This window comes from Heptranchias perlo, chromosome 21, assembly GCF_035084215.1.
Source record: "Heptranchias perlo isolate sHepPer1 chromosome 21, sHepPer1.hap1, whole genome shotgun sequence".
Classification (NCBI taxonomy): domain Eukaryota; kingdom Metazoa; phylum Chordata; class Chondrichthyes; order Hexanchiformes; family Hexanchidae; genus Heptranchias; species Heptranchias perlo.
The window spans coordinates 282,925-308,819 of NC_090345.1; the positions used below are offsets into that span (position 1 = coordinate 282,925).

Sequence of the window (25,895 nt, forward strand, 5' to 3'; positions counted from 1 at the left end):
GTTCCTCATTATCACGACTCTATAGTTCATGCATCTTTCTGTACTTTTCCTGCAAATGCCCGTCTTTGACCTCACCTCACCTCACTCTACCGCAAGCCCACGGACAACCTCACGATGCTCCACTTTTCCAGCTTCCACCCCAACCACGTCAAAGAGGCCATCCCCTATGGACAGGCCCTACGAATACACAGGATCTGCTCAGACGAGGAGGAACGCGATGGACACCTACAGACGCTGAAAGACGCCCTGGTAAGAACGGGATATGACGCTTGACTTGTCGATCGACAGTTCCGACGGGCCACAGCGAAGAATCGCATAGACCTCCTCAGAAGACAAACACGGGACGCAACCAACAGAGTACCCTTCGTCGTCCAGTACTTCCCTGGAGCGGAGAAACTACGCCATGTTCTCCGCAGCCTTCAACATGTCATCGATGACGACGAACACCTCGCTAAGGCCATCCCCACACCTCCACTGCTCGCCTTTAAACAGCCACCCAACCTCAAACAGACCATCGTTCGCAGCAAGTTACCCAGTTTTCAGGAGAACAGCGTCCACGACACCACACAACCCTGCCACGGCAACCTCTGCAAGACATGCCAGATCATCGACACGGATACCACCATCACACGAGAGGACACCACCCACCAGGTACATGGTTCATACTCCTGTGACTCGGCCAACGTTGTTTACCTCATACGTTGCAGGAAAGGATGCCCCGGAGCATGGTACATTGGCGAGACCATGCAGACGCTGCGACAACGGATGAACGGACACCGCGCAACAATCGCCAAACAGGAGGGTTCCCTCCCAGTCGGGGAACACTTTAGCAGTCAAGGACATTCAGCCACCGATCTTCGGGTAAGCGTTCTCCAAGGCGGCCTTCGAGACACACGACAACGCAAAATCGTCGAGCAGAAGTTGATAGCCAAGTTCCGCACCCATGAGGACGGCCTCAACCGGGATCTTGGGTTCATGTCACGCTACATGTAACCCCACCAGCAAAAAGGGGGAAAAAAATTATATGTTTTTTAAAATTCTCTCTCTCTCTCTCTGCCATTTTGAGTTTCTTTCTGCCTGCCTGTGTAATAGACACAATGTATATCTAGTGTACTGGGACGTGCTGTTCTCCGTGACTGGCCTGTTTGAATAACAACAACACCTTTTGATTGGTGTGATGCTGTCCCAACATAGTATAAGATATGCGATTTGAGAACCTTTTCATTCATTCATCTGACGAAGGAGATAATCTCCGAAAGCTTGTGATTTTAAAATAAATTTGTTGGACTATAACCTGGTGTTGTAAGATTCCTTACATTTGTCCACCCCAGTCCATCACCGGCATCTCCACATCATGATAAGATCATGGCTGATCTGTGATCTAACTCCATATACTTGCCTTTGGCCCATATCTCTTAATACCTTTGGTTGCCAAAAAGCTATCTATCTCAGATTTAAATTTAGCAATTGAGCTAGTATCAATTGCCGTTTGCGGAAGAGAGTTCCAAACTTCTACCACCCTTTGTGTGTAGAAATGTTTTCTAATCTCGCTCCTGAAAGGTCTGGCTCTAATTTTTAGACTATGCCCCCTACTCCTAGAATCCCCAACCAGTGGAAATAGTTTCTCTCTATCCACCCTATCTGTTCCCCTTAATATCTTATAAACTTCGATCAGATCACCCCTTAACCTTCTAAACTCTGGAGAATGCAACCCCAATTTGTGTAATCTCTCCTCGTAACTTAACCCTTGAAGTCCGGGTATCATTCTAGTAAACCTACGCTGCACTCCCTCCAAGACCAATATGTCCTTCCGAAGGTGCAGTGCCCAGAACTGCTCACAGTACTCCAGGTGCGGTCTAACCAGGGTTTTGTATAGTTGCAGAATAACTTCTGCCCCATTGTACTCTAGTCCTCCAGATATAAAGGCCAGCATTCCTTTAGCCTTATTGATTATTTTCTGCACCTGTTCATGACATTTCAATGATCTCTGTCCCTGAACCCCTAGGTCCCTTTGGACATCCACTGTTTTTAACTTTTTACCATTTAGAAAGTACCCTGTTCTATCCTTTTTTGATCCAAAGTGGATGACCTCACATTTGCCTACACTGAATTCCATTTGCCACAGTTTTGCCCATTCACCTAATCTATCAATATCCCTTTGTAATTTTATGTTTTCATCTACACTGCTTACAATGCCACCAATCTTTGTGTCATCGGCAAACTTAGATATGAGACTTTCTATGCCTTCATCTAAGTCGTTAATAAATATTGTGAATAATTGAGGCCCCAAGACAGATCCCTGCGGGACTCCACTAGTCACATCCTGTCAATGTGAGTACCTACCCATTATCCCTACTCTATGTCGCCTTTCGCTCAGCCAACTTCCTAACCAAGTCCGTACTTTTCCCTCGATTCCATGGACTTCTATCTTAGCTAACAGTCTCTTATGTGGGACCTTATCAAATGCCTTCTGGAAGTCCATATAAATAACATCCATTGACATTCCCCTGTCCACTACTTTAGTCATCTCTGATCCCTCCTGTTTCTGAACTTGCTACTTAGAGTCATAGAGTCATAGAGTCATACAGCACGGATAGAGGCCCTTCGGCCCATCGTGTCCGCGCCGGCCATCAGCCCTGTCTACTCTAATCCCATATTCCAGCATTTGGTCCGTAGCCTTGTATGCTATGGCATTTCAAGTGCTCATCCAAATGCTTCTTGAATGTTGTGAGGGTTCCTGCCTCCACAACCCTTTCAGGCAGTGAGTTCCAGACTCCAACCACCCTCTGGGTGAAAAAGTTCTTTCTCAAATCCCCTCTAAACCTCCCGCCTTTTACCTTGAATCTATGTCCCCTTGTTATAGAACCCTCAACGAAGGGAAAAAGCTCCTTAGTATCCATCCTATCTGTGCCCCTCATAATTTTGTACACCTCAATCATGTCCCCCCTCAGCCTCCTCTGCTCCAAGGAAAACAAACCCAATCTTCCCAGTCTCTCTTCATAGCTGAAGCGCTCCAGCCCTGGTAACATCCTGGTGAATCTCCTCTGCACCCTCTCCAAAGCGATCACATCCTTCCTGTAGTGTGGCGACCAGAACTGCACACAGTACTCCAGCTGTGGCCTAACCAGTGTTTTATACAGCTCCATCATAACCTCCTTGCTCTTATATTCTATGCCTCGGCTAATAAAGGCAAGTATCCCATATGCCTTCTTTACCACCTTATCTACCTGTTCCGCCGCCTTCAGGGATCTGTGAACTTGCACACCAAGATCCCTCTGACCCTCTGTCTTGCCTAGGGTCCTCCCATTCATTGTGTATTCCCTTGCCTTGTTAGTCCCTCCAAAGTGCATCACCTCGCACTTTTCCGGGTTAAGTTCCTCTCCGTCCTCTGTGCATCTTGTTTCTCCTCTCTAATGTTTCCTCCTGGTGCCCACCCCCTGCCAAATTAGTTTAAACCCTCCCCCACAGCACTAGTTAACCACCCTGCGAGGACATTGATCCCACCTCTGTTGAGGTGCAACCCATCCATCTTGAGCAGATTCCTCCTGCCCCAGAACTGGTCCCAATGGCCCAGGAATCTGAAACCCTCCCTCCTGCACAATTGCTCCAGCCATGCATTAATCTGTCTTATCTTACTATTCCTATACTCACCAGCGCATGGCACTGGGAGTAATCCAGAGGTTACTACCTTTGAAGTCCTGCTTTTTATCTTCCTCCCTAGCTCCTGAAACTCTGACTGTAGGATCACAACCCTTTTCCTTCCTATGTCGTTGGTTCCCACATGGACCACAACTTCTGGCTGTTCCCCTTCCCCCTCAAAAAGTTCGGCACACTCTCAGTGATGTCCTTTCCCTGGCACCAGGGGGGCAGCACACCATGCGGAACTCACGTTGGCGGTTGCAGAAACGCCTGTCTATCCCCGACTAGCAAATCCTCTATAACAACTGCATTTCTTTTTCCCCTGTGCAGGCAAGTCTCTCAAAGTCTTGGGGGACTGGGTCAAGAATGCGGTCTCAAGGTCTCTTTGAAGTTGGTGACAGGTTAGAGAGAGCTCTTGCCCATGACATAGCTGTTTTCTCAAGCTTTTTTGCGACTACCCTCCCTCTGTTCAGTAGACTTGAAGATGCAGTAACAGGAGCCACTGTGCAGGAGGCAAGGTCTGTATGTCATGCTGGTTCTTAGGATAGCAAGTCAAATTAGATCATCTACCACAGAAACATTGACAGAGCACATAAGAGCGGCAGGGCAAGGCTCCCCAGAACATATGCTTAGTGACAGAAATGCCACTTCAAGGCCAAGAGGTTCCTGATGATGTTGCATAGCCAGCTACCTTGCCTACTACAGACCGCAGGGGAAGCACGAGGTTAGGAGCAGTAGGAGATCACCATGGAACCATCATGTTGGACAACTGTAATGGTGTTTCTAGAATAGTGTAACTTTAATCAATTTGATATAACTTTTGCACTGAGTTCAGCCTCAGGGTCATTCTGATAGTCGTTATGTAGCGTGTGTTTGGCAACATGATCAGTCAGATGGTTTTGTGGAGGAAACATTGAATAGTTTCAAGCACTGGGTGCCTTGATGAAAATAATTTCAATGTTCACGGGGGTCATGTTAGGTAACCTCATCAGGTTGCTTCTTATATTCCTGACAACAGGGAGGATGTTGTCCTCTGCCTCTTGAGGGCCTTCCAAGTGCACATCTTCCTGGGCCACTGCATTTGGTTCCTGGAGTTCAATCCTTCTTAAATTTGAAGCAAACAGCAGACTATCAGTATTCTAAAGATCCTCACAGCAGCATATTGGAGGGCACCCCCAGACCTGCCAAGGTATCATCAGCGTGCCAATGATATGTCCATGGTCACTCGCATGACTGAGTGAACCTCGTTGCACCGTTCCTCTCCTAGACTTCTGGGGAACTGGACTGGGGTTATTAGCTGCGGTTGAAAAGGGCATCCCTGGTCATCCAGAAGCCATACGTTAACTGCATCTTAGCCCTTAAAGATGCCATGGACAAAGGAGACATGGGACCTCCCCAGGTATCTGGCGTTGTGTATAATTCAGTGTTGATTGGTGCAGATGAGCTGGACGTTGAGGGAATGGAACCCTTGTGGTTCATACACAAAGCTATATTAACTCAAATAAGAACATAAGAACATAAGAAATAGGAGCAGGAGTAGGCCAATCGGCCCTTCGAGCCTGCTCCGCCATTCAATAAGATCATGGCTGATCTGATCCTAACCTCAAATTTAAATTCATGTCCAATTTCCTGCCCGCTCCCCGTAACCCCTAATTCCCTTTACTTCTAGGAAACTGTCTATTTCTGTTTTAAATTTATTTAATGATGTAGCTTCCACAGCTTCCTGGGGCAGCAAATTCCACAGACCTACTACCCTCTGAGTGAAGAAGTTTCTCCTCATCTCAGTTTTGAAAGAGCAGCCCCTTATTCTAAGATTATGCCCCCTAGTTCTAGTTTCACCCATCCTTGGGAACATCCTTACCGCATCTACCTGATCAAGCCCCTTCACAATCTTATATGTTTCAATAAGATCGCCTTGGTCTTGGCAACTGCCTCCTGAGCCATTGAAAATCCTGCTCTTTGGTCGAACCCCGTAGTCTGCACCCAGGGTTCTCGCTCTGGTAAACTTAGCATCTGTGGCCTCTCAGATGCACCTTTGGGGAGTAGAGCAGGAACACTGTCTATGTCTTGTTAATGACCCAGAGGTGAAGAAGTTGAACACTACTGTCACCTTGATTTCAAAGGGGATTTTAAAAAATATTGTGCTCAGAAGGTTGGTAAACTGGCAAGGCTGTAATTAATTCCCATCCCGAGCTGCCCTTAGTTGGTGTTAGGCCTTTTTCAACCACTGCAGTCTGATGGTATGTTAGGTGGGGAATTTCAGGATTTTGATGTGATGATGAAGGAACAGTGGTACGTGTCCAAGTCAGGACAGTGTGCGACTTGGAGGGGAACTTGTAGGTGATGGTGTTGCCCTGCTATTATTGTTCTTACCCTTCTTGGTAGAGGACAGGAGGCTGGAAACGAGGATCAATGTTGCAACCCAGGAAGCTAGCCAGTCCCAGGGAAGATCCCTCCCCCACTATGTCTGTACTGGAATCATACTCTTGTACAATGCTTTTAAATTGAACGCTAACAAACCTGAAAGACATTTCTTTTCTACTGGACAGAGGGTCACCCAACACATCTAAGTCCAAACATCCCAATTATTCTTCCAGCCTGGATACCACAAATGGTTTCATTTTTAGTACTGACAATGAGATTACTGATGAGCAATAGCCCTTTTAACACTCTGAGTACTGACAGTCTTCCATCATTCGGAAACATTCACACATTCTCATCCTTGACAACTTTGTAAGCATCAAATTTAAGTCACTTTGTGCTGTGGACTCACATCCACAAGGACCCGATGGATAATTTATAAACTGAATGGAGGAGAGAAGGGAAAAGGTAAGTTCCCTCTGTCTGACACAGATGTGATCAGACATCCTAGAGGTGAACAAGCACTTCACCATGCAGCCTCTTATCAAAGGGACGAGAGGTCACCCCACTGTCTGCACAGGATTAGATTCTAGAGGCGAAAGGACAGCGTTTGACCCATTGCAAGAGCTGGACATCCATCAGAGGGGAAACTTCACCCGCCCCCCCTCCCCGGGCTGGATTTGAAACCTAGTTCCAGGGGTGCAAGGATGATGTATACCCATAAAAGGAACAAATTTACAGAACAACTCTATCACCAATTACCTTACGATTATTGGCACAGCTTAACTATTTGTACCCACAGTACTCAGAGAGTTAAATTCTGAATTGCTGTTATATAACAAAATGATTCAAAACAATCACTGAAGGTGAACTGGAAATAGTTGATTAAACACAATCTGGAAATTACATGAAGAGACAGCAATTTTAACAACTAAATGAGAAAATGAGTAGAAATTAATTCATTCACAATGAATTAGTAGGTGGAAACATATAGGTGCAATAGGAACATAGGAATTGCTGGACGAGAAAAGACCAAGGTCCATCTAGTTCACCTTCCACCATCCTGGTAGTCGTATGGTACAACAATAATGGTGTTGTTCACTAATCACGACAGTCAAATTATCAATGAGTGTACAACGGATCCAGAAATGACATGAGGAAAACCCCCAGTGGTGAAGAACTTTGGGAACCATAGGTCCAAAGTTACTTGTTCCTCCCAAGCCTCCTACACTTGCCACATATCATGTCTCAAATTACTCATGTTCTGGATCCCAAAATATTATTTTCTGAAAGAAATCTGTCTAATTTTCATTTGAATGAATCAATACTATCTGCTTCCAACACCTTCCTAGGGAGTCTGTTCCATAAACTGACCACTCGCTCACTGACATTTGTTTCCGAAAAATACTTTTGAATTTATCCCCTTCAAGCGCAGGCCGTGTCATCTGGTTCTACTGTTCTGGAGAAGGTGAAATAGCTTGAATGGTCTACATCATCTAGTCCCTTTCTAATCCTAAATACAGCTATCATATCACCTCTCAACCTTCTCTATTCTAAACAATTTTACAACACCAAGTTATAGTCCAGCAATTTTATTTTAAATTCACAAGCTTTCGGAGACTTCCTCCTTCCTCAGGCAAATGTTTCAGGATCTCCTTGAAGCCTACGCATTTATACATATAGAACAATACATGGTGTTTACAGACTGCCCCTGCAACTGCCCGTTGCCAAGGCAATCACCGTGTTCAGACAGAGAGGTGTCATTGCAGGGGCAGTCTGTAAACACCATGTATTGTTCTATATGTATAAATGCGTAGGCTTCAAGGAGATCCTGAAACATTTGCCTGAGGAAGGAGGAAGTCTCCGAAAGCTTGTGAATTTAAAATAAAATTGCTGGACTATAACTTGGTGTTGTAAAATTGTTTACAATTGTCAACCCCAGTCCATCACCGGCATCTCCACATCTTCTCTATTCTAGTGAGAACATGCTCAATTTACATAATTGCTCCTCATAATCCAATCCCTCCACCCCCTCAATCATTCTGGCTGCTCTTTTCTGTATCCTTTCAATAGCTGCAATATCCTTCCTGTATTGTGGCAACCAGAACTGTACTCAGTATTCTAAGTGCGGTTGCACCAATGATTTCTAAAGTGGCAGGATTACCTCACTATTTCTGTTTAATATTGACATTTTAATACATCCCAACATTTGATTTGCTTTACTCACTGTCTCCGAACATTGGTCACTCATCAAATGAAAGTTACGAAGGGAGTGGAACTGGGAAATCAGAGTGAGCATCTGCCCCTTTAAGAAACATCTCAGCCTGAAAGCTACTTGACCCTTCCTAATTATCACATGAAATAGGACCAGCCTGCCCCGAGCTCTTCACCACATCGAGGCTTAGTGACTGGAACACACAGGTCAATTTCTGGAAGGACAGGAAAAAGAAAGCCTCAAGCAGCATCAGTAGCTGAAACTCCAGAAAACAAAGGACTGAAAATATATACTAAAAACAAATATGTCTGAAGAATGACTAATTAAGAATACAAAAAACATGAGAGTAACTTCAGCATCCCTCTCTTCCAGCGGGGAGCTCGCTTGAAGCAAGTGTGGCCTGGAGGCAGATTTACAACTGTAGTAACAACGTTGTATTTAAGAGCACCTTTAATGTAGTAAAACATTCCAAGGCGCTTTACAGGAGCGTTATCAAACAAAAAAAAATTGACACTGAGCCAAAGAATGAAACACTAGGAAAGGTGACCAAAAGAAGTAGATTTTACCGAGTATCCTAAAGGAGGAGAGAGGCAGAGAGGTGTAGGGAGGGAATTCCAGAGCTTAGGATCTAGGCAGCTGAAGGCACAGCTGCCAATGGTGGGCGATGGAAGTGGGGGATGCACAATTTTCCAACCCGCACTCCTTCAGGCAAGGTACCCACTCAGAATTCAGAAATACTGAATTTATCCAGTAGCCGTACTTCAGGAGTCACTTTCCACAACTGCATAGAGATACAGGTCCCGCACACTGCAAAACACAGGAATTTCCACAACACACCACATGGAGTCTTAATCTTGGTTGGAGAAGGATGATTATGGCATTTATAGATGAATGCTCTCTTTAATTTATTGTAATTCATATACCACAACTACAAGTAGGAGGGAAGCCCATTGGCCTGGGATCTGGGACAGAACTGAGTATAGCACCACATAACTTCACAATGCTCTTAATTCATTCTGGTAAGCAGTACATACTTTATTCAAAAATTGTAATATAATGAAAATCAGGACTTTGCTTCTCCCCCACCCTCCGCCCCACTCACAGGTGCCAGCAGCAAGAATGGCAGACCGTACTGAATTTTATGACCAGATTTTGCTTTGCTGCAAACTCTCGAAATCCCGGCCCTCTACAGTGCTCTGTGCTGCTATTGGGCTAATATTAGAACAACTATTTCCAAAATTATTCAATGAAACTGCGCTTATTCTAATTGTGAAACAGTGAGACGGGCAAATATTTTCAGTTACAGAAACACGGAAACATTCCGAGCTGTTCCTAGCTAGGTCTTTCTAAACCAGTCTCCTCCCCACAGGTATATCAATGGAGGTGATGAGTGTGCTGACCACAGGGGATTTGAACAACTGAGTCTAGAGACAGAAAGTCTGACATGGACCCAGTATTTAGAGGACATGCGCATGGCTGAAACACCACTCACACAGCACTGTAGCAGAAGACTGTGTGACAGCTGCATGAAGGACTCCAATATTTTGAGTTGGTGGCACAGAAAGCTAATTACAAGCTAGCGGTAATATATAAAGTATAGGGGTGGGTGAGAGCTGAATTCCTAGGTGTATGAATGGCTCCATCTGGTCTTCATCTACCTGTCAAGTGTGTCCCTAACCAGCTCTTATTCAATAGCCCTGATTTTCTGAGCTCCCACCCACAATGCAGAGCCTTGCTGGTGACGGGAACCGTTCAGAGAATCTGACCTTTGATTTTGTTGCATCCCATTCTCCTGTGGGAAATTTAGCACCAAAATGAGGCAACACTACCCTTGTGTGTAGGCCTCATTTCATCATTTAAATTATTTACCTATGGTTGCACTCTGAATCTTTGGATGAGGCTCTGTCCACAGCACCTCAAGCACATAAATGGTGAACGAACTCCTGAGCCCTGCCCTGCTCAATTGTAAACAATTTTACAACACCAAGTTATAGTCCAGCAATTTTATTTTAAATTCACAAGCTTTCGGAGGCTTCCTCCTTCCTCAGGTGAACGTTGTTGGAAATCAACATCGTTCACCTGAGGAAGGAGGAAGCCTCCGAAAGCTTGTGAATTTAAAATAAAATTGCTGGACTATAACTTGGTGTTGTAAAATTGTTTACAATTGTCAACCCCAGTCCATCACCGGCATCTCCACATCCTGCCCTGCTCAGGCAGGCTTCTTAAAAGGCAGATGACAGTTTAGATCCTGTATTTTTAAAATTACATTTTGCTCCACACATTGTTGTAATTTGAGTTTTTTTTCCTGACCGTGCTTTCATTCATGATTCTTGGTTGCTGCTGGCAGTTGAATTGTATCATACAGAGTTCATGCAGTTCTAAACATGCAGCATGAGCTGGGGAAAGACAGCAAGTCCACGAGGGGCTAGGGGCAATGATAACCGAGATGTTTGGTCAGCAGCTGTCTCTACCCTGGGAGCCGTATTCACAGGCCCCTCGACACCTACTTGATTATATACAATATAAGGGGCAAAGAAGGGGAGGAATTTTTGAAATGTGTTGAGGATAACTTTCTTAACCAGCACATTTCCGGCCCAATGAGGAAGGAGACATTGCTGGACTTGGTTCCAGGGAATGAAGCGGGCCAAGTGGAGCAAGTGTCAGAGGGGGAGCATTAAGGGCCTCAACCGGGATCTTGGGTTCATGTCACGCTACACGTAACCCCACCAGCGAAAAAAGAGTTATCTGCTTTTAATACAACTGGTCATTCTCTCTCTTTCTCTTCCTTTCGGATGTTTCTCTCTCTTGCTCTCTCTGTCTTTGGGTTCGGACCGTTTGTATATTCAGTAGTCCTGTATGTACTGTCTCTCTGTCTGATTGCCTTGACAACGGGCAGTTGGAAAGATTATCTGCAATCACCAGGCATTGTTCTCTTACGATATATGCGGTAACCTTCAAGGAATCCCACACACACCTGACGAAGGAGAAAGCCTCCGAAAGCTTGTGATTTTCAAATAAAACTGTTGGACTATAACCTGGTGTTGTAAGATTCCTTACATTTGTCCACCCCAGTCCATCATCGGCATCTCCACATCAGAGCATTAAGGGAGCAGTGATCATAGTATCATAAGGTTTAGAATAGCTATGGAAAAGGACACGGACCACTCTAAAGTAAAAATACTCAATTGGAGGAGGGCCAATTTCAATGGGATGAGAACAGATCTGGTCCGGGTAAATTGAAATCAAAGATTGGCAGGCAAAACTGTAATTGAACAGTGGGCGGTCTTTAAAGAGGGTACAGTCTAGGCACATTCCCACGAGGCAGAAAGGCAGGGCAACTAAAGCCAGTGCTCCCTGGATGATATAAGAGATAGAGAGTAAAATGAAATGGAAAAAAGGGGCATATGACAGATGTCAGGTTGACAACACAAGTGAGAACCAGGCAGAATATAGAAAGTTCAGAGGGGAAGTGAAAAACGAAATAAGAGGAGCAAAGAGAGAGTATGAGAATAGACTGACAGCCAACATAAGAGGGAATCCAAAAGTCTTCTACAGGCATGTAAACTGTAAATGGGTAGTAAGAAGAGGGGTGAGACCAATTAGGGACCATAAAGGAGATCTACTCATGGAGGCAGAGGGGATGGCCGAGGTACTAAATAAGAACTTTGAATCTGTCTTTACCAAGGAAGAAGATGCTGCCAGAGTCTCAGTAAAGGAAGATATAGTTGAGATACTGGATGGGCTAAAAATTGATAAAGAAGAGGTACTTGAAAGGCTAGCTGGACTTAAAGTAGCAAAGTCACTTGGTCTGGATGGGATGCATCCTAGGTTGCTGAGGGAAGTAATGGTGGAAATTGCAGAGGTACTGGCCATAATCTTCCAAACATCCGTAGATACAGGGGTGGTGCCAGAGGACTGGAGAATTGCAAATGTTACACCCTTGTTCAAAAAAGGGTGCAAGGATAAACCCAGCAACTATAGGCTAGTCAGTTTAACCTCAGTGGTGGGGAAACTTTTAGAAATGATAATCCGGGACAGAATTAACAGTCACTTGGACGAGAGTGGATTGATTAGGGAAAGCCAGCACGGATTTGTTAAAGGCAAATTGTGTTTAACTAGAGTTTTTTGATGAGGTAACAGAGAGAGTAGGTAAGGGCAATGCAGTTGATGCGGTGTATATGGACTTTCAAATGGCGTTTGATAAAGTGCCGCATGGTCGGCTTATCATCAAGATTGCGGCCCATGGAATAAAGGGGGCAGTAGCAATATGGATCCAGAATTGGCTAAGGGACAGGAAACAAAGAGTAGTGGTGAACGGATGTTTTTCGGACTGGAGGGAGGTGTACAGTGGCGTTCCCCAGGGGTCGGTGCTGGGACCATTTCTTTTCTTGATATATGTTAATGACTTGGGTTTACAGGGCACAATTTCAAAATTTGCAGATGACACAAAACTTGGAAGGGTAGTGAACAGTGAGGAGGATAGTGATAGACTTCAAGAGGATATAGACAGGCTTGTGGCATGGGCGGACACGTGGCAGCTGAAATTTAAAGCAGAAAAATGCTTAGTGTTACATTTCGGTAGGAATAACGAGGAGAGGCAATATAGACTAGAGGGCACAATTCTAAAAAGGGTACAGGAACAGAGAGATCACAGAAAGGTTACAGCACGGAAGGAGGTCATTCAGCCCATCGAGTCCGTGCCGGCTCTGGAACCACAGAAAAGATACAGCACAGAAGGGGGCCATTCGGCCCATCGTGTCTGCGCTGGCTCGAAGAACAACCAGGTGCCCATTCTAATCCCACCTTCCAGCACCCGGTCCATAGCCCTGCAGCTTACAGCACTTTAGGTCAGGTCCAGGTACTTTTTAAAAGAGTTGAGGGTCCCTGCCTCTACCACCAATTCGGGCAGCGAATTCCATACACCCACCACCCTCTGGGTAAAAAAGTTTTTCCTCATGTCCCCTCCAATCCTTCTGCCAATCAGCTTAAATCTATGTCCTCCAGTTCCTGAACTCTCCGCTAGGGGAAACAGGTACTTCCTGTCTACTCTATCTGGGCCCCTCATAATTTTGTACAACTCAATCAAATCTCCCCTCAGCCTCCTCTGCTCCAAGGAAAACAACCCCAGCCTATCCAATCTCTCCTCGTAGCTGCAATTTTCAAGCCTTGGCAACATTCTTGTAAATCTTTTCTGCACTCTCTCCAGAATTACATCCTTCCTGTAATGTGGTGACCAGAACTGCGCACAATACACCAGCTGTGGCCTTACCAGCGTTTTATACAGTTCCATCATTACATCCCTGCTTTTGTATTCTATACCTCGGCTAATAATGGAGAGCATTCCGTATGCCTTCTTCACAACTTTATCCACCTGTACTGCCACCTTCAGGGACCTGTGCACATGCACTCCAAGGTCTCTCACTTCCTCGACCCCTCTCAATATATTTCCGTTTACTGTATATTCCCTTTCACTGTTTGCCCTCCCTAAGTGCATTACCTCACACTTCTCTGGGTTGAACTCCATTTGCCACTTTTCTGCCCACTCCACCAACTCATTGATATCTTCTTGGAGTCAGTGGGAATCAGGGGGAAAATTCTCCAGCGGCTGGAGTCATACCTAGCACAAAGGAAGATGGTAGTGGTTGTTGGTGGCCAATCATCTCAGCCCCAGGACATTGCTGCAGGAGTTCCTCAAAGCAGTGTCCTAGGCTTAACCACCTTCTGCTGCTTCATCAATGACCTTCCCTCCATCATAAGGTCAGAAATGGGGATGTTCGCTGATGATTGCACAGTGTTCAGTTCCATTCGCAAACCCCCAGATAATGAAGCAGTCCGAGCCCGCATGCAGCAAGACCTGGACAACATCCAGGCTTGGGCTGATAAGTGGCAAGTAATATTCGCGCCAGACAAGTGCCAGGCAATGACCATCTCCAACAAGAGAGAGTCTAACCACCTCCCCGTGACATTCAACGGCATTACCATCGCCAAATCCCCCACCATCAACATCCTGGGGGTCACCATTGACCAGAAACTTAACTGGACAAACCATATAAATATTGTGGCAACAAGAGCAGGTCAGAGGCTGGGTATTCTGTGGCGAGTGACTCACCTCCTGACTCCCGAAAGCCTTTCCACCATCTACAAGGCACTAGTCAGGAGTGTGATGGAATACTCTCCACTTGCCTGGATGAGTGCAGCTCCAACAACACTCAAGAAGCTCGACACCATCCAGGATAAAGCAGCCCGCTTGATTGGCACCCCATCCACCACCCTAAATATTCACTCCCTTCACCACCGGTGCACAGTGGCTGCAGTGTGTACCATCCACAGGATGCACTGCAGCAACTCGCCAAGGCTTCTTCGACAGCACCTCCCAAACCCGCCACCTCTACCACCTAGAAGGACAAGAGCAGTAGGCGCATGGGAACAACACCACCTGCACGTTCCCCTCCAACTCACACACCATCCCGACTTGGAAATATATCGCCGTTCCTTCACTGTCGCTGGGTCAAAATCCTGGAACTCCCTTCCTAACAGCACTGTGGGAGAACCTTCACCACACGGACTGCAGCGGTTCAAGAAGGCGGCTCACCACCACCTTCTCAAGGGCAATTAGGGATGGGCAATAAATGTCGGCCTCGCCATCGACGCCCACATCCCATGAACGAATAAAAAAAAAAAAAAAATCATGGGACATCTCAAACAGTCGCTGCTGCCACAGGTGCATATTAGACATAAAGAGCAGCAACACGGATTCTCAACAAATCAGAGTTCCTGTAAATGTGATAAAATTGCTGGGACCTAACATTCCAATGCATTAAAACAGTGGTCTTGCTGCCTGATACTCCACGTTAGCAAAGCTTATTCTGGATAGTAACAACATTACAAACATAATTTCTGCAGCCTTCATTCTTCCAACCCAGGCCTTTTAAAAGCCATGCAATCTGTGGCAAGTCCTAGCAACATTGTGCCAAATCTGACTGTATATCTAAGATATACAATCTATAGGGTTTTGATGAGCTGGATGTCGGTAAATGATACCTTCATAAACCAAAAAAAAGGTGATCAATCATTGGAGAAGGTGTGCAGTTCAAGTCACCATATAACAGGAAGGACATCCTAACACCTGAATAGGTGCAGCAAAGGGCTTCTCACCTGATACCTGAGCTACATGGAGAGACTAAAGAAGCTGAATAGTTTACTCTAGAGGAGAGAACACTGAGACACAATTCCATTGAGTTATTCAAGATCCTTAAGGATACTGATAAGTTGACTGAGAAACTTTTCATCAAGGCCCCGAAAATAACGACGAGAGGGCACAGAATAAATTTCAGGGGAGGGAAAGTGAAGGGCCGGATCATATAGAAATATTTTACACAGTCGGCATGAACGTTTAGATTGGACTGCCCAGGAAGATGATCAAGACTAATATCATCAGTAATTGTAAGAAGGAATTGGAGGACAGGCAGCTGGCAAGAAAATAAATCGTGGGATACAGGAGTGAGCAGTGAGCTCTGCGGTTAGCCAAATGGGCCGAAGTGTTCTTTTCAAGTTTTGTACAATCCTATGACCAGAGCCCAAGGTCTCTATATATCTGCAGATATTGAGCTCCAAGATTCTTGTGGCCAGGATCAGTTTGCAGCGAATGGATTGCTCGCACTATGCCCTTCTGCTGAGTGAGTCTCGAGCAGCTTTCATAATTTGTAAAATAGATGAAGGGGTTGTGGTAATTGGTCACTGCAAAGAATCCATGATATTCGACTCAGATTTTAAAATCAGGAGCAAGAATCGACCGAGGCTGTGATTGAACTGACTGGGTCCAAACCAACTAAGTTGAAGGTCAAACATCTTACATAAAATACAACAAAGGGGCAGTCACACTACTAGGAGTGTACTATAGACCCCCGAATGGCGAAAGAGAGATAGAAGAACAAATATGGAGGCAAATTTCTGAGTGCAAAAATAAGAGGGCAATAATAGTCGGGGACTTCAACTACCCTAACATCAACTGGGATTCAAACAGTGTGAGGGGCACAGAGGGCGCAAAATTCTTGATCGGTGTCCAGGAGAACTTTTTTAGTCAGTACGTGACAAGCCCAACAAGAGGGGATGCAATTCTAGATTTAGTCCTGGGAAATGAAGATGGGCAAGTGGGTGAAGTGACAGTGGGTGACCATATTGGGGATAGTGATCACAATTCAGTTAGTTTTAGCATTATTATGGAAAGGGACAGAGTTAAATCAGGAGTAAACATTTTAAATTGGGGGAAGGCAAATTTTACAGAACTAAGAGGTGATTTGGCAGAAGTGGATTGGACACAACTACTTGAGGAGAAATCAGTGGCAAGTCAGCGGGAGGCACTAAAAAGTGAAATTCTATGGGTACAATGCAGACACGTCCCCTCAAAGAAAAAGGGTGGCACTGGCAAATTTAGAGCCCCCTGGTTGTCTAGAAGTATACGGGGCAAGATAAAGCAGAAAAAGAAAGCTTATGACTGTCACAGAAAACTAAATACTGCAGAAAGCCGAGAGGAGTATTGAAAGTACAGGGATGATGTAAAAAAGGAAATAAGGAAAGCAAAGAGAGGGCATGAAAAAATATTAGTTAGTAAGATTAAAGAAAACCCAAAGATGTTTTATCAGTACATTAAGAACAAGAGGATAGCTAAGGAAAAGGTGGGGCCTATCAGGGATGATAAGGGTAACTTGTGTGTAGAAGCAGAGGATGTGGGTAGGGTTTTAAATGAATATTTTGTCTCCGTATTCAGAAAGGAAAGGGATGATCCGGACGTAGTAATTAAAGAGGAGAGGTGTGAAATATTGGATAAGATAAACATATTTCTTCCAAAATTCTTTAGACTTCTTCCAAAATTCTATAGACTCTGGAACAGTTCCTACAGATTGGAGGGTGGCAAATGTAACCTCACTATTTAAAAAAGGAGGGAGAGAAAAAACAGGGAATTACAGACCAGTTGGCCCAACATCAGTAGTGGGGAAAATGCTAGAGTCTATTATAAAAGATGTGATAACAGAACACTTGGAAGGCACTAACGGGATTGGACAAAGTCAGCATGGGTTTATGAAAGGGAAATCATGCTCAACAAATCTACTGGAGTTTTTTGAGGATGTAACTAGTAGAATAGAAAGGGGAGAACCAGTGGATGTGGTGTACTTGGATTTTCAGAAGGCTTTTGATAAGGTCACACACAAGAGGTTAGTGTGAAATATTAAACCACATGGGACTGGGGGGAATATACTGGCATGGATTGAGAATTGGTTGACAGACAGGAAACAGAGAGTAGGAATAAACGGGTCTTTTTCCGGGTGGCAGGCAGTGACTAGTGGGGTACCGCAGGGATCAGTGCTTGGGCCCCAGCTATTCACAATATATACCAATGATTTGGATGAGGGAACTAAATGTAACATTTCCAAGTTTGCAGACGACACTAAGCTGGGGTGGAATGTGAGCTGTGATGAGGATGCAAAGAGGCTACAATGTGATTTAAACAAGTTGGGTGAGTGGGCAAGGACATGGCAGATGCAGTATAACGTGGATAAATGTGAGGTTATCCACTTTGGTTGTAAAAACAGAAAGGCAGATTATTATCTGAATGGTGATAGATCGGGAAAAGAGGAGGTGCAACGAGATCTGGGTGTCCTTGTACACCAGTCCCTGAAAGCGAGCATTCAGGTGCAGCAAGCAGTTAGGAAGGCGAATGGTATGTTGGCCTTCATTGCAAGAGGATTTGAGTCGAGGAGCAGGGATGTCTTACTGCAGTTATACAGGGCCTTGGTGAGACCACATCTGGAGTATTGTGTGCAGTTTTGGTCTCCTTATCTGAGGAAGGATATCCTTGCCATGGAGGGAGTGCAACGAAGGTTTACCAGACTGATTCCTGGGATGGCAGAACTGACATATGAGGAGAGATTGGGTCAACTAGGCCTATATTTACTAGAGTTTAGAAGAATGAGAGGTGATCTCATCGAAACATATAAAATTCTAACAGGACGAGACAGACTCGATGCAGGGAGGATGTTCCCGATGGCTGGGGAGTCCAGAACCAGGGGTCACAGTCTCAGGATACGGGGTATGCCATTTGGAAGCGAGATAAGGAGAAATTTCTTCACTCAGAGGGTGGTGAACCTGTGGAATTCTCTACCACAGAAGGCAGTGGAGGCCAAGTCATTAGATGTATTCAAGAAGGAGATAGATATATTTCTTAATGCTAAAGGGATCAAGGGATATGGGGAAAAAAGCAGGAAGAGGGTACTGAGTTAGACGATCAGCCATGATCATTTTGAATGGCAGAGCAGGCCCGAAGGGCCGAATGGCCTACTCTTGCTCCTATTTTCTATGTTTCTATGATGAGAGAGGAAGTACTAGAGGGACTGGAATCCTTGAAAGTTGATAAGTCACCAGGGCCGGATGGATTGTTTCCTAGGCTATTGAAGGAAGCCAGGGAGGAAATAGCGGATGCTCTGAGGATCATTTTCTAATCCTCACTAGATACAGGGGAGGTACCGGAGGACTGGAAGACTGCAAACATAGTACCATTGTTTAAAAAGGGTACGAGGGAAAGGCCTAACAATTATTGGCCGGTCAGTCTTACCTCGGTTGTGGGCAAACTATTAGAATCAATACTGAGAGATGGGATAAGCTGTCACTTGGAAAGGCATGGTTTAATCAGGGATAGTCAGCATGGATTTGTTCAGGGAAGGTCATGCCTTACAAATCTGATTGAATTCTTTGAGGAAGTGACAAGGGTGATGAGGGTAGTGCATTGGATGTTGTCTACATGGATTTTAGTAAGGCATTTGACAAGGTCTCACATGGCAGACTGGTCAGAGGACTGGGATACAGGGAAATGTGGCGAATTGGATCCAAAGTTTGCGCAGTAATAGGAAACAAAGGGTAAAAGTCGATGGATGTCTTTGCGAATGGAAATCCGTTTCCAGTGGTGTGCCACAGGGTTCAGTGTTGGGTCCCTTGCTGTTTGTGATATATATTAATGATTTGGACTTGAATGTAGGGGGCACGATTGGCAAATTTGCAGACAACACAAAAAATGGCCGTGTAGTTGATAGTGAAGAGGATAGCTGTAGACTCCAAGAAGATATCAATGGGTTGGTGGAGTGGGCGGAAAAGTGGCAAATGGAGTTCAACCCGGAGAAGTGTGAGGTAATGCACTTAGGGAGGGCAAACAGTAAAAGGAAATATATTGAGAGGGGTAGAGGAAGTGAGAGACCTTGGAGTGCATGTGCACAGGTGGCAGTACAGGTAGATAAGGCTGTGAAGAAGGCATACGGAATGCTCTTCGTTTTTAGCCGAGGTATAGAATACAAAAGCAGGGATGTAATGATGGAACTGTACAAAACGCTGGTAAGGCCACAGCTGGAGTATTGTGCGCAGTTCTGGTCACCACATTACAGGAAAGACGTAATTGCTCTGGAGAGAGTGCAGAGAAGATTTACAAGAATGTTGCCAGGGCTTGAAAATTGCAGCTACGAGGAGAGATTGGATAGGCTGGGGTTGTTTTCCTTGGAGCAGAGGAGGCTGAGGGGAGACTTGATTGAGTTGTACAAAATTATGAGGGGCCCAGATAGAGTAGACAGGAAGGACCTGTTTCCCCGAGCGGAGAGCTCAAGAACTAGAGGACATAGATTTAAGCTGATTGGCGGAAGGATTAGAGGGGACATGAGGAAAAACTTTTTTACCCAGAGGGTGGTGGGTGTATGGAATTTGCTGCCCGAATTGGTGGTAGAGGCAGGGACCCTCAACTCTTTTAAAAAGTACCTGGACCTGACCTAAAGTGCTGTAAGCTGCAGGGCTATGGACCGGGTGCTGGTAGGTGGGATTAGAATGGTTGTTTTTCGAGCCGGCGTGGTCACAATGGGCCAAATGGCCCCCTTCTGTGCTGTATCTTTTCTATGGTCCTATGGTTCTATGGAAAAACAGCGATTTGAATAGGAGAAAAGTAAGCCAGCGAGGCATTATGCACAGAGTGGGGGTTCTCACCTGGCAAGAAGGTACAGTTTGTTTTTAAAAAGGGACAGCGCCTTGAGGTGATGTTCTCCCATTGGATAAGGTGACAGTATATTTATATTTAAAGTTGAATGAATAAGAATACACATTCTACTTAATGATATTATCTATTAGTAACTAAACAAGGACCCTGGGCTTGCTCACAATAAGTAGAGTGCTACCTAACATGAATAGCTATACACATATACACCTATTACAATTAGACAATGTTTTATTTACATTCAAAGCTCAAAGATTCCCTTGGACTTCTGAAAACTTTTGTGTCTCATTACCCAAACATTAAAACAGAGTACAGTATCCCAAACCTGGTGCATAACTGCACTGCAGATATCCTAAACCCCAACCCCAAGTCATAGTCTCTGCCAGTTAATTTAAACCCTAATTCTGGGACTGTAGCTCTACCCCAGGTAACCTAGTCCTCAATCCATGGGGTTCCAAATCAATTCCAGATGCTGAAATTGTCATCGGGTTTGACACTGGGTATTGTTATACTCCAGGCATCAAACCGACACCACTGGGCAATGCTGTACCGCCAAAATCAAACCAACACCACTGGGCAATGTTGTACCGCCAAAATCAAACCAACACCACTGGGCAATGTTGTGCCGCCAAAATCAAACCGACACCACTGGGCAATGTTGTTCCCAGGAATCAAACCGACACCACTGGGCATTGATTCAGCTGAGCACTAACTGGTATTTTTCAATGGTATGCAAAGATCAGTGGCTCCATTACCTTCTCCAGCTCTTGTAGTGCTGATGTCCAGGTCATCTCGGGTTCCATTTTGTGACTCTAGGTACGTAGCTGGCACCCAGCCCTGCTCCTCTGCTGTACTCACAAACCACCAACCTAAAAGAGAGAAGGCAAAAATTGTTGAGTCTTTCATTTCATGTGAACTCAGTGATGTCACTGGGATTTCAGTGAAGTGTAACAATGGGCTTGTGATATTTTCGTATTCTGTTCACATGAACTGTGAAAAATACAATTATACAATCTGTCCTGCCAAACTTCATCAATGACCTTCCCTCCATCATAAGGTCAGAAATGGGGACGTTCGCTGATGATTGCACAGTGATCAGTTCCATTCGCAACCCCTCAGATAATGAAGCAGTCCGAGCCCGCATGCAGCAAGACCTGGACAACATCCAGGCTTGGGCTGATAAGTAGCAAGTAACATTCGCGTCAGGCAAGTGCCAGGCAATGACCATCTCCAACAAGAGAGAGTCTAACCGCCTCCCCTTGACATTCAACGGCATTACCATCGCCGAATCCCCCACCATCAACTTCATGGTGGTCACCATTGACCAGAAACTTAACTGATCCAGCCACAGAAATACTGTGGCTACGAGAGCAGGTCAGAGGCTGGGTATTCTGCGGCGAGTGACTCACTTCCTGACTCTCCAAAGCCGTTCCACCATCTACAAGGCACAAGACAGGAGTGTGATGGAATACTCTCCACTTGCCTGGATGAGTGCAGCTCCAACAACACTCAAGAATCTCGACACCATCCACGACAAAGCAGCCCGCTTGATTGGCACCCCATCCACCACCTTAAACATTCACTCCCTTCACCACCGGCGCACTGTGGCTGCAGTGTGTACCATCCACGGGATGCACTGCAGCAACTCGCCAAGGCTTCTTCGACAGCACCTCCCAAATCCGTGACCTCTACCACCTAGAAGGACAAGAGCAGCAGGCACATGGGAACAGCACCACCTGCACGTTCCCCTCCAAGTTACACACCATCTGGACTTGGAAATATATCGTCGTTCCTTCATCGTCGCTGGGTCAAAATCCTGGAACTCCCTTCCTAACAACACTGTGGGAGAACCTTCACCACACGGACTGCAGCGGTTCAAGAAGGCGGCTCACCACCACCTTCTCAAGGATAATTAGGGATGGGCAATAAATGCCGGCCTTGCCAGCGACGCTCACATCCCATGAACAAATGAAAAAAAAAGTCCCACTCCCCCTTCGTATCCCCGTAGCCCTGCAAATTTTTTACCTTCAAGTACTTATCTAATTCTCTTTTGAAAGCCATGACTGAATCTGCTTCCACAAACCCCTCAGGCATTCCAGATCACAACCACTCGCTGTGTAAAAAAGTTTTTCCTCATATAACCTTTGGTTCTTTTACCAATCACCTTAAATCTATGTCCTCTGGTTCTTGTCCTCTCCGTCAATGGGAACAGTTTCTCTCTATCTACTCTGTCCAGACCCTTCATGATTTTGAATACCTCTATCAAATCTCCTCTCAACCATCTCTGCTCTAAGGAAATCAACCCCAGGTTCTCCAATCTATGCACGTAACTGAAGTCCCTCATCCTTGGAATCATTCCAGTAAATCTCTTCTGCACCCTTTCTAAGGCCTTCGCATCCTTCCTAAACTGCGTTGCCCAGAACTGGACGCAATACTCCAGTTGTGGCCGAACCAGTGTTTTATAAAGGTTCATCGTAACCTCCTTGCTTTTGTATTCTATGCCTCTTTTTATAAAGTCCAGGATCCCGTATGCTTTCTTAACCGCTTTCTTAACCTGCCCTGCCACCTTCAACGATTTGTGCAAATATACCCCCAGATCTCTCTGTTCCCGCACGCCTTTTAGAATTGTACCATTTAGTTTATATTGCCTCTCCTCATTCTTCCAACCAAAATGTATCACTTCACATCTTTCTGCGTTGAATTTCATCTGCCATGTGTTCGCCCATTCCACCCGCCTGTCTATGTCCTCTTGAAGTCTATCATTATCCTCCAAATTTTGAAATTGTGCCCTATACACCCTAGTCCAAGTCATTAATAGATATCAAAAAAAGCAATGGTCCTAGTGCCAACTCCTGGGGAACAACACCGTATATCTCCCTCCAGTCTGAAAAACAGCCGTTCACCACTACTGTCTGTTTCTTATCACTTAGCCAATTTCGTATCCAGGATGCCACTGCCCCCTTTATTCCATGGGCTTCAACTTTGATGACAAGCCTAGAACCATAGAAAGTTCCGGCACAGAAGGAGGTCATTCGGCCCATTGTGTCCGTGCCGGCCGATAAAGGGCTATCCAGCTTAATCCCACTTTCCAGCACTTGGTCCGTAGCCCTGGAGGTTACGGCACTTCAAGTGCACATCCAGGTACTTTTTAAATGAGTTGAGGGTTTCTGCCTCTACCACCCTTTCAGGCAGTGAGTTCCAGACCCCCATCACCCTCTGGGTGAAAAAGTTTCTCCTCAGCTCCCGTCTAACCCTTCTACCAATTACTTTAAATCTATGCCCCCTGGTCACTGACCCCTCTGCTAACGGAAATATCCTCCCTATCCACTCTATCAAGTCCAGTCATAATTTTATATATCTCAATAAAATCTCAACTCAGCCTCCTCTGTTCCAAAGAAAACAACCCCAGCATATCCAAATCTTTCCTCATAGCTAAAATTCCCCAATGCTGACAACATCCTGGTAAATCTCCTCTGTACGCTCTCTAGAGCAATCACATCTTTCCTGTAATGTGGTGACCAGAACTGTACACAGTACTCAAGCTGTGGCCTAACCAATACTTTATACAGTTCCAGCACAACCTCCCTGCTCTTATATGCTATGCCTCGGCTAATAAAGGAAAGTATCCCGTATGCCTTCTTAACCACTTTATCCACCTGTCCTGCCACCTTCAGGGATCTGTGGACATGCACTCCAAGGTCCCTCTGTTCCTCTACACCTCTCAGTATCCTCCCATTTATTGTGTATTCCCTTGCCTAGTTTGCCCTCCCCAAATGCATAACCTCACACTTCTCTGGATTAAATTCCAATTGCCACTTTCCTGCCCACCTGACCAGTCCTTTGCTATCTTCCTGCAGTCCACAGCTTTCCTCCTCACTATCAACCACATAGCCAATTTTGGTATCATCTACAAACTTCTTGACCAAGCCCCCCCCCCATATTATTATATATCACAAAAAGCAAAGGACCCAGTACAAAGCCCTGCTGAACCCCATTGGAAACAGCCTTCCAATCAAGGTCCTCAAAGCTTACTTTCCACCGGGCTTTGTATCGTCAGCAAACTTGGATACACTGCACTCGGGCCCTTTATCCAAGTTATTCATACAGATTGTAAATAGCTGAGGCCGAAGCACCAATCCTTGCGGTACCCCACTAGTTACAGCCTGCCAACCTGAGAATGACCCCTTTATCCCTACTCACTGTTTTCTGTCCGCTAACCAATCCTGTATCCATGCTAATATGTTACCCTCAACCCCATGAGACCTTATCTTGCATAACAATGTTTTATGTGGCGCCTTATCAAATGCCTTTTGAAAATCCAAATATACGACGTCCACTGGTTCACTTTTATCTACCCTGCTAGTTACATCCTCAAAAAACTCTAATAGATTTGTCAAACACGATTTCCCTTTCCATAGAACCATAGAAAAGTTACAGCACAGAAGGGGGCCATTCGGCCCATCGTGTCCGCGCCGGCTCGAAGAACAACCAGGTGTCCATTCTAATCCCAACTTCCAGCAACCGGTCCGTAGCCCTGCAGCTTATGACGGAGCGAAGGTCATTGATGAAGCAGCTGAAGATGGTTGGGCCTAGGACACTGCCCTGAGGAACTCCTGCAGCAATGTCCTGGGGCTGAGATGATTGGCCTCCAACAACCAATACCATCTTCCTGTGTGCTAGGTATGACTCCAGCCACTGGAGAGTTTTCACCGATTCCCATTGACTTCAATTTTACGAGGGCTCCTTGGTGCCACACTCGGTCAAATGCTGCCGTGATGTCAAGGGCAGTCACTCTCACCTCACCTCACCTCTGGAATTCAGCTCTTTTGTCCATGTTTGGGCCAAGGCTGTAATGAGGTCTGGAGCCGAGCGGTCCTGGCGGAACCCAAACTGAGCATCAGTGAGCAGGTTATTGGTGAGTAAGTGCCGCTTGATAGCACTGTCGACGACACCTTCCATCACTTTGCTGATGATTGAGAGTAGACTGATGGGGCGGTAATTGGCCGGATTGGATTTGTCCTGCTTTTTGTGGACAGGACATACCTTGGCAATTTTCCACATTGTCGGGTAGATGCCAGAGTTGTAGCTGTACTGGAACAGCTTGACTAGAGGTACAGCTAGTTCTGGAGCATAAATCTTCAGCACTACAGCTGGGATGTTGTCGGGGCCCATAGCCTTTGCTGTATCCAGTGCACTCAGCCGTTTCTTGATATCACGTGGAGTGAATCGAATTGGCTGAAGACTGGCTTCCGTGATGGTGGGGCTATCGGGAGGAGGTCGAGATGGATCATCCACTCGGCACTTCTGGCTGAAGATGGTTGCAAATGCTTCAGCCTTGTCTTTTGCACTCATGTGCTGGATTCCACCATCGTTGAGGATGGGGATGTTTGCAGAGCATCCTCCTCCCGTTAGTTGTTTAATTGTCCACCACCATTCACAACTGGATGTGGCAGGACTGCAGAGTTTGATCTGATGCGTTGGTTGTGGAAACGCTTAGCTCTGTCTATAGCATGTTGCTTCCGCTGTTTAGCATGCATGTAGTCCTGAGTTGTAGCTTCACCAGGTTGGCACCTCATTTTTAGGTACGCCTGGTGCTGCTCCTGGCATGCTCTTCTACACTCCTAATTGAACCAGGGTTGATTCCCTGGCTTGTGGGTA

General features: G+C 45.6%; 1 protein-coding gene across 2 annotated transcripts in view; it reads right to left on the bottom strand.

Annotated features, from left to right (window-relative positions):
- Nucleotides 1-25,895, bottom strand: part of sh3pxd2aa (SH3 and PX domains 2Aa) — a 594,706-nt gene that overhangs the window by 95,459 nt on the left and 473,352 nt on the right. For both annotated transcript variants that reach the window (XM_068001935.1, XM_068001933.1), the window contains exon 8: nucleotides 20,993-21,106. In XM_068001935.1, the coding sequence (XP_067858036.1) occupies nucleotides 20,993-21,106 (114 nt within the window). The remainder of the gene's footprint in view (nucleotides 1-20,992; nucleotides 21,107-25,895) is intronic.